We start from the raw sequence: 9958 nt of genomic DNA, 5'->3' as shown, positions 1-9958 counted from the left end.
CCAGGGGTCCCGCAATGACCTCGGCCAGTTCCTGTAGAACCCTAGGGTGAAGATCGTCCGGACCAGCGGACTTGAACACGTCCAGCCTCTCCAGAAGTACCCTAACCATACTTAGAGCAAATATTGTGGCAGCTTGCAACACCCTTAAATGGATATTGCAGCACACTGGTTGGGAAGAGAATGTAGATTGTATTTTCTTAGACTAACGAGAATATCATTAGCGTGGCTGTTTCTGATTGTGTTATCACTGAAGTGCTCAGAAACATCCCTTGATGACCTGTTCTATAATATGTCTATGTAATGAGATCACACTGATTGCTCTACAATTCCCTGAATCCTCCTTCTTCCTTTCCTTGAAAATGGGTGAGGTTCCTGGCAGCTCAGAAGCGGGAAATATAAATCTCAACCGCCACAAGCTTTCGGACAGACCAGCCAGATACTGGTTTAATAGATTCATAGATTCTAGGGTTGGAAGGGACCTCAGTGGGCCATCTAGTCCGACACCGCCCACCCCCCCCGGCAGGCAAGAAAAAGGGTCACCGAACCTAGGATCATGTGATCCCAGCCCGGTGCCTGTCCAGTCTCCTCTTGAAGACCCCCAAGGATGGGGTGAGCACCACCTCCCTTGGAAGCCCATTCCAGATCCTAGCAATCGTGATCATGAAGAATTTTTTTCTAATGTCGTCTAAACCTACTCTCCAATAGCTTATGGCCATTGTTCCTTGTTGTTCCAGGGGGTGCCCTGGTAAACGGATCATCGCCTACTTTGTGTTGGTCTCCCCCTTATGAATTAGTACACTGCCACAAGGTCCCCTCTCAGACTTCTCTTGGAGAGGCTGAGAAGGTTAAGTAAGGTCCCTTAGCCTTTACTCGTAGGGCCTTCCCTGCAGGTCTCCAATCAGATGATTGGCTCTTCTTTGGACCCTCTCCAAATAGACTTAAGTGATGACAAATGGTTGTCTATTTCTAAGTCTTAACACTTAAAGTAAGGACTAGGTGAACTAAACATAAGCCTGTTACCCTAGACTAATTCCATTTTTTAAAAATTAAAATAACAGTATATTTTCAGCTAGACTGCCCCACTCCCAAACTTTCAGCAAGATGTCAGTAACTTTTTATAATCTTGTCTAAAAATAGCTGTAATATATTTTAAAAATTATCAAAATAATTTATGGAATGTAAGACATATTTTTTATATCATACCATGGACTTACCATGCTGTGACTTTTCATACACCTAAAAGTTCCAATAGGGGACTGATGACACGGGAAACTGGTTTCCAGAATTCTGGATTAGGCACAAGTCAGTGGAAATCTCTTGCAGTTAGATTTCATATTTGTGATGGTGTATTATATTTGACTGTAGCTCTGACTTCCAAACAGGATATGTTCCTCCTGTCAGTGTCAGTGTTGTGCATCTAGAATGGAACTAGCCATACATCACATACTGTCTTTAAAATAGACTATGTAGCAAGTAGTGTACCTGCTATAACTGTCACAAGGCATATCAAACACCAGTCTGATAACTACCAGTTTCAGAATACTTTCACCTATGAACTTTGTAGGCTTTTCTGAAATTAAATAAAGGAGACAGCTGTATCAATGCATGGGACTTGCATTATGAGTCTTTTAAGAATATCCCTTAATGAATTCTTGATTATAGTAGTTATCTGCAGTTGAAAAATGTCTTGCAGCACAGCTTGTTTCAGTGATTAAACTTCTTTTTAGGATAACATGCAGATTGACCAAGAGGAAGGCAATCACAAAAACCAGGCTGACCAGCAGAACCAGGCAGAGGAAGAAACTGAACAAGCAGGGGCTGAAACAAAGGTTTGTATCAAGGGAAATGGAAAGTGAAGGCTAGTGCACAGGCAAAAACCTATGTAGCCATCACTTCTCCCTGCCCCACTTTTTTATTGACCACTTACTTTTTCTTATTACACCAGTTACAAAGGCAAGCTTGGAAAAGAACAAAACTAAGTAATTGTACCAATATGGTATAGTTAAAAATAATAATTTTTCAGCTCTTTCATTGTATCAGAAGTGGTAACTTGTATTAAACTGCAGAAACAAGTTTATTTAAATATTACAGTATAGGGACATGCCAGAGCAAGTTTTATACTGCTAATTTAAAATATGAGCTGAGTTCCCACAAGTACTGTGTGATATTGACAGCTGCAAGCCAGAGAATTGTTGAATTTTTTTTGAATCCCAGTTGTAGTATTTATCTCATTATTTTTAATTTAAAGTTTGTTACTGATATTCTTCTTTTCCAGCAGGCAGGGTTTTAACTAGATATCAGTGATAAGCTAGTACAAAGCTAATGTAGCAGTCTCTGAACAGTAGAAACATTTGACATACTCATTTAAATGTGATAGATTCTTGGCTGTTCATTTTATCAGGCTCTCTTTTTACATGATATGTACAGATCCAATTATAACAAACTAGACAGCATTTGCAGCCTTTCTAGTAAAGTAAGCCTTTTTTTCTGCAGACAGCATCAGGAGACAAACATGATAATCCAGCACAGACAGCTAAAGCTAAAGCAAAGGTCAAGAGCATTGATTTACCTATACAGGCTAGTCTGTATAGACAATTGGGACAGGATATTATTAATAGCTACATAGAAAATGAGGTAAGTACATTGTACCTTAAGTTGACTATTATTAATTGCATTCAGATTTCTGCAGTGAATTCCCCCTGTCTAAAAACAGTTGCATCCATAACCTGTTTTTTCTATTAATTAAATTATTTTAGATTTAGGCAACTTTAAAATCACTATAACCTCATTTATTATTCAAATAAAAATTAACTACTCAAAAAATGAATCAGTGCCATTACAGATTTGTTTAAAGCTTTTGTGTTTTCAAGGGCCATATATTCTTGCCAATAATTATTCAAAATGGGGAGTACCAGGATGTAAGTAGTGTCTTCCTTCTTCTGTTGTTCATTAATTGACTTCTAGTGGTTATTACATAGCCATGTAAATCCTTGAGCCATTTTGCTGGGCATTCCACAGCCGGCCCAGGCTCTGGGTAACTGCCACAGAGCTCAGGCTGCTTGCAGCAGGTGGCTGGGTAGCTGCAAGCCCTGTTGTAAGTAGCCTGGGCTCTGGCTGGCAGCAGCTACCCTGAGCTCAGGCCAGCTACAGCTGCAAGGCCACAAACAACTGCACTGAGCTTAGAAGGCCTGGAGGGGCCTGGCCAGGAGACTGCAAACAGCTGTACCAGGCTCTAGTTGTCCTCTGTGGCAGTGGCTGCATGCACATCTCCAGGTGGATGGTGGGGTGGGACCATGTTTGTGCTGCCTCAGGCCCCTGCCCCACTGTCCACCTGAAGGCACACATGTACCTGCTGTTGCCACAGTCCAGCTGGGGCTCTGGAGCCTGGTACAGCTATATGGAGTCTCCCAGCTGCAAACAGCTGGCCTGCAGATGCCTAGCCACAGCAGGCTGAAAAAAGCTGCAGCAGGCTCCAGACCCCAGGCACTGGCTTCCTGCCAGTGGTAACTACACGCATGCCTTGGGGTGTAGGGCGGAGAAAGGGTCAGGGCAGCGCAACTCCGGCCCCTCCTCTGCCATCCACTCGGAGACGTGCACACAGCTGCCACCAGCAACAAGAATTGGGCCCCTTGCAGCCCCCCCGCAGTCTGCCCCTGGCACTCCCAAGTTGAAGCGTGGGTCAGGGTTAGGGATGTGTTTGGTAGTTCAGCCAAACAGGTTGCCAACCCCAGTTTTAGAATGTTTTCAAAAACGCTACAAACTGCAATTAAACTGAAACTGCGTTCATAGATGCCTATATTTAAAAAATAAATAAAAAAAAAAGGTGGGGTGGAGAAATATTCACAGATGATATTTCCTCCAGTGTAATAAAAGTATAATAATTATATTTTAAATATGACCGCTTTACTATGCATAAGACTTAACCTAGCCTTTCTATCCTTTTTAGGGGAAGATGATGATGCAAGATAAGCTAGAAAAAGAAAGAAATGATGCCAAGAATGCTGTTGAAGAATATGTGTATGATTTTAGGGACAAGCTGTGTGGAGTCTTCGAAAAATTCATCACTGAAGAAGTAAGAGCCTAGATGTGCCTTTTTAACTAAATCTGTATTGAACACTAGTGTCTGTGGGAGATGCAGAAGTACTGCTACTTAATGACTGTTTCAGATTAATTTCTTGCATTAGCCTTTAGATCACTGATATGTTGTCCAGTTCAGTAAATTACTTGATCCTCTCTTGACAAATAGAAATAGTCCAGCTAAGAAAAAATTTCCAGAGGGCTAAAACTAAGGTATCAGGGCTGGAGTCCAAATATATTATCAGGATCAGTGTTTCTTTGTCTCTCCTTGATTTCCAGCTACTCTCTCTGCCAGGGTAGAAAGGCACTGTGGGCTGAATCTGGCTAGTGGTTCAGATGGAATAGCACTGCAGGCTAGATTTTGACACATCTGGATTTCTAAGCCATTCCCTTGGAAACAACACTTAAAGTGCTTCTTGACTTAGTGTGGCTACTGTCCAGTAGCTAATTACACAAGTTGTCTATAACTCCCAGGCCAGCTATTTGGACTAATCTTTTAATATCTGTTGTTTGGTAAAGCCTGTTCCATTTGTTACTTAGTTATGTAACAACCAACCCCATGAACTCTGTATTGTGCTGTAAAGAAACTCCTTGAGGCACAAAAACCCTTTAAGGTATAAAGTAAATGGGATTTAAGGCTTGCTTTCCCTACCAAATAAAAGTGCAAGTGTCTAATTTTTGGAGGAAGACATATGAAACCAAATGTTGCTGGCCTGTGTTTTGTTATAACCATATTGTTGGAAAGCCCGTATTCTACAGTTGAAGGCTGTTAGCTGCATAATTATCTGTAGTCTAAATTCTTGCTGATCTCTTTTAAAATTAAGTCTATGTATGCTGTCAAGAGATTTTGATAGTTTTCTTATACACTGAGAATAAGTGATCACTAGAAATGAAAAAATTAGCCTCAGAGTTGCAAAATGAATATAAGTGTTGCATAAGGCACATACTTACTCTGCTAGCTCCATAGAGTGGTCTTCTCTGAACTATTCCTCACTTGTTTTTTAGGATTCAAACAGACTAACCTTAATGCTCGAAGATACAGAAAGCTGGCTTTATGAAGATGGAGAAGACCAACCAAAACAAGTGTATATGGATAAACTTCAGGAATTAAAAGTAAGATTTTCTTTTTCTAGAATATAATGTAAAAAACAGCTTGATTACTAATGGTGAAACAGTATGTATATTAACTATAGCAGACTTGCTAACACTATTAGTGACTGAAAGTCTTGATGAGATCTTGAACTAGATGCTCACTATTTGCATCTGAATGGTTCCTGTAGTCATGCACAAAGGACAAGACTAAAATATTGAGTCTAGATTTAGCAGCTGTCTAATGCTAGTTCTAGCTGTATTTGAAAAGTGTTTTGTTCCTTGATTGTCAGGTCACTTTGCCACTTGTTGTAACAGTAAATCAGGGCAAGGTTTTTGCCACAGGAATACTGCTTTCTATGAATTATTGGTTGGAATGTATGTTTTAAAAGGTTTTCTCAAAAACAAGGATTTCATTATTTATGTTTGAATCGATAATGCCTTGTTTTCAGATGTCAGCCTTTTAATTACTTAAGAGTAAAGGGCTATAATTGAAATCTTAACTAATGGTGCCAGCGGGGGTAGAAACCTCTGTATTTCTAACACTAAGCAAATTGTGTAACTTTCATAAAAATAAAACTAAGTACTTAACTCATGGAAGTCTTACAGGCAGATAGTGAATTCTGAGAAATGCCTGTGGCATTGAGTTTGTGTTGCATTTACTAGGAAACCAGATAGAAGTAGTGTGTGGCTGTTGTGTCTCAACTGGAAAAATCAAGACCTTTTAATGTAACCTCTTTAAATGATGTGTGTGTTTAATGAAAAAAAGAAAAGAGAATCTGTAAAAAAATAAAAAAAATAAAAAATTGGCTTTACAGCTGCTGGTCACAAACCAAGGTGTTGCAGAAATAGCTACTTGAAATAAGCTAAAAATCATATCAGGTGCCCCCAATGAAGTTTGACAAGTTTCTTATGTCTGTCTACCTGTTGACAAATGGTTTTGTTGGAGATGGGCTGGATAAATATCTTGTAGCAAGGGTGAATGTAGTTAAGATGCCATCTTGCACTGAGTAAGTGACAAATAGGGAAAACATCTTAATTCATCATAGGCTTCAGAGTTTTTCAGAACTTAGTTTTCCCCAATTTTTGAAGAAGGTAGGGCATGGTGGCACGGTCGAAATCAAGTGGTTCAGAGAAGCATGAGCTTCTGGAGGCAATAAACATTTTGTTAGATGCTAGCAGATGATGAAGTAGGTTATTGCCTATGAAAGCTCGTCTCTCCGAGTTAGGGCAGGGTGGCACCTGAGAAACTACCTCTAGTCTGAATTCAGACTAACACAGCTAACCACCTTCCCAGTTTGTGAAGTATTTGTGTAAGATCTTTTTGTTTTACAGAAATTTGGTCAGCCTATTCAGGAAAGGTACATGGAACATGAAGAGAGACCAAAAGCTTTAAATGAATTGGGAAAGAAGATCCAACTTCTTATGAAAGCAGTAGAGGCATTCAAAAATAAGGTAGAAAAACCCTATTTGCAAGATGGGGATACCTTTTAAATGCTCTTAACTAAGTGTAAAATATCCAGTGGCCATTAAGTCCTTTGAAAATGGCACTTGAGTCCATCATACAAGTGCCTTTAAAAATACTGCTCTTTAGCCTTATAAAAAGTTTTTCCTTGTGTAATAACATTTTGCTCTTGTTTAATACAGTCTTATACCATTTTGAATTAAAATAAATGCATTATTCCAGGAATCCAGGCTCTGTAACCACTTTTATGAAATCTCATTTAATTTTTTCCTTGTAAAGATCAGAGTTGGCTTAAACTAATACAAATTAGTTGGTCCCTTCTCAATCATAAAGAAATCAAATGTATATCCTGTATATGTATACCTTAAAAACTGCTTGCCCTTGATTTATCACACAAACTACGGCAGTGTTGTCTGTTACAGATGGAATTCTTATGTGGGTTAGTGCCATTAATTCACTGTGCTGTTTCTTTTCTAAAAAAATGTTTTTCTTCAGGATGAAAAATATGATCACTTGGATCCTGCCGAGATTGAAAAAGTTGAAAAATGCATCAGTGATGCTATGAGTTGGTTGAACACCAAGATGAATGCTCAAAACAAACTAGGTCCAACTCAGGACCCAGTTGTAAAAGTTGCAGAAATACTAGGAAAATCAAAGGTAAAGACGCATAACAATATGTACAAAATCCTTAATATAACTTGGAAACAAATATTTATATCAGTCATGTTCTGAAGAGAATACAGACCTGGGCTGAAGCCTAACAAGGTAGGGGATAGGTAGCCTGGCTATTTCTTTCATGCAGCTAGCAAACCTTTTCCTTGTGTTAGTGTAAAATCTGCAGGAATTTTTCACTTTTGTGGAAAGACATAATGGGGGAAATGGAGAGCGTGTGTGTTCACATGCATATTTTCCTTTTTATGATGTTCTATTAAATATTTCTGAATTGCCTTCACTGTTACACATCTCAAATTACTGTAGTCACTTCACTGAGTCATCTGTTCTAGAAAACTGATGGCTAGACTAAATGAAATCAGTCCAGAGTGTTTCAGCAAATGAAAATTGGGCAATAAACTTGCATTGCAAAGGCTTCAAGTAGAATTAGACACTGCAATAGTGAAAAGAAACTCCATCTGAAGCCTCTCATAGAAAAATGCTGAAATGTCTCTAGCAAGACTAAATTTGAACAAGGAGTTCAAGTTTAGTCTGTTTCTCTACCAAGGCAGACTACTAATTTTTATTTTCTTAATTTTTGTAAAATTAGGAATTGGATAGTTTCTGTAACCCTATTGTATACAAACCCAAACCGAAGGTGGAGCCTCCTTCTGAAGGCCAAGCAAAAGCTAATGGTGAACACAATGGACCAGTGAATGGGCAGAGTGGTGCTGAAACAAAACCGGATCCAGCAAAGGACAATTTTCAGCCGACCAAACCATCTGGGGAAATGGAAGTGGACTAAATTTTACATTTCTCTTTCACTTAATTAAAATAGTGCAAGTAACCAGAGGGTCCATTCTTCTTTTGTCTGTTAACCTTACAGATGCTCAGTTATTCTTAGCCAATTTTCTGTCATTTGTTCTTGCAGTAGTTTTGAAAGTGTTTTATATTGATTACACCTCCAATGTTCATTTCCATTGATGCTGCTTATGTGGGGCTTTAGCTGAATGTAGATTGTATGTCAGTTTAAGCTTTCCCAATATATTTTATATCAAACATACAGAATTGATATATATGGCAACGATCTACCTTATTTAAAGCTTTTATTGTGGATAAACCTCAGCTCCTTTATTCAGGAAAGGACACTGTATTGCACTATTGATGCTGAAGTGTAGATCTAATTGCATCTTTATTTTGGAAAAATATTGGAATTGAAGTGGCATAAACATTGTCACTTAAAGCACTGACCTTTTTCTAGTTATTGTACTGTTATAATTTAAATATTAAATTAGAGTTTAGCTGGCATACTAGTCTGTCTTGTTGATGTACCATGAGAACTGTTCAGTCTTTCTATAAACAAAGCATATAAAATTAGAAAATATTTCTTAATTTTTAGACTCTTATCACAAACATAATTTTAGTTGTAATCAATACTAGTCAAATGGCTTTGCCATTTGCTAAAATTCAAACTAATGGTTTCTTCACACTTGTCTTATACATAACATGCCTGTTCTCATGATAAACTGCTGCGAAAGTTACTGTAGTACGAGAAGGTAAAGTTTTTGAGGACTGTTTAGATGGGTCTTCCTTCCAAACGTCTCTTTATTGCACGTTCCTCCTGATTTTACTGGCTTGTTTCATACTGAATGAAACCTAAACTTGTTTCTTATCAACCAACACACCTTTCACACTTTCAGCAGAGAAATTATGAAAATAGAATATGGGAACAAACTGGCCTTCAGTTTACCTAATACTGAGGTCAGGTTTAAAGTTTATGGTTTGGGATTTGAAACCTTTTTAAACAGGCAAAGACTCCACACAAACTGTACAAGTGCTGTAGCTTCTGGCATATCCTATCGGCTGTACAAGTAATGAGGTAACATGACATGCTACAAAATACCTGTTTGACATAAAAGCAAGGTATGTAAATGTACTTAACTAGTCAAACTACCCCCTTGTCATATACTAGTAAAAGGCAAATGTGAGAGGATGACTATTTAAAAAAAAAATGCAAACAAAACACTTGTAATAATGAGAGAAACCGTGCCTGTTAAATTAGGGCAATCAATTCTTTAGCTTTGAAAGTTTGTTCTCTAGACTTTAGTAAATAGATCTCTTATATTAAATTCCTAACTTAGTTTCAAAAGTATTGTAAGTGAAAATAGAAGTAATATGTTTTCTATCAACACTTGAATCCGTCCCCTTAAATTGTTAAAATTCCAGCTGTAACTTGGGTCCAGTTCGTGACGTTACTACGTAGTCACTGCTGTTTGTGGTAGTTAAATGTTCATGGAACCTGAGGTTTATGTAGCACTTCCTAAACCAGTACCAGTAGAAGGAGTTTTCCATAAGGAGCATTAAATTCTCTGGACTTCCAAATCCTTGCTGTCTCAGTACTGAGCTGCCTCTACGCAGAGAGGTTGTAATTCCATTAACGACTAAGATCAGACATGTGTTACTTTGACCCAACTCTTTGCCACCTCATCCCATTGTTTCATCCTGAATTCCAAAAATTAAATTATGGCACTTTTTATTCTGCCAGTTGTTGTGGATTGGCTACTGGCAAAGATGTAAATGAATGTCATGGCTGCAGTTCTAATTTCCTAGTTCTTACATTCCTTGGGATAATGAATTATGGACACCAAGATTTGCTATACTATGTAACTGAGTGTA

At 38.3% G+C, this 9958-nt stretch overlaps 1 protein-coding gene across 1 annotated transcript in view; it reads left to right on the top strand.

Annotated features, from left to right (window-relative positions):
- HSPA4L (heat shock protein family A (Hsp70) member 4 like) overlaps positions 1 to 9305 on the top strand; it is a 39633-nt gene extending 30328 nt beyond the window's left edge. Inside the window, exons 13-19 of the mRNA XM_019533997.1 lie at positions 1728 to 1829; positions 2494 to 2634; positions 3947 to 4072; positions 5083 to 5190; positions 6502 to 6621; positions 7127 to 7288; positions 7893 to 9305. Of these exons, the coding sequence (XP_019389542.1) occupies positions 1728 to 1829; positions 2494 to 2634; positions 3947 to 4072; positions 5083 to 5190; positions 6502 to 6621; positions 7127 to 7288; positions 7893 to 8087 (954 nt within the window). The 3' untranslated portion in view covers positions 8088 to 9305. The remainder of the gene's footprint in view (positions 1 to 1727; positions 1830 to 2493; positions 2635 to 3946; positions 4073 to 5082; positions 5191 to 6501; positions 6622 to 7126; positions 7289 to 7892) is intronic.
- Positions 9306 to 9958: the final 653 nt, after the last annotated feature.

This window comes from Crocodylus porosus, unplaced genomic scaffold (assembly GCF_001723895.1).
Source record: "Crocodylus porosus isolate Cpor-Errol unplaced genomic scaffold, CroPor_comp1, whole genome shotgun sequence".
NCBI classification, from domain to species: Eukaryota; Metazoa; Chordata; order Crocodylia; family Crocodylidae; genus Crocodylus; species Crocodylus porosus.
Note: the sequence above shows the minus strand (reverse complement) of the source record. Positions and strands in the feature narration are given on the sequence as shown.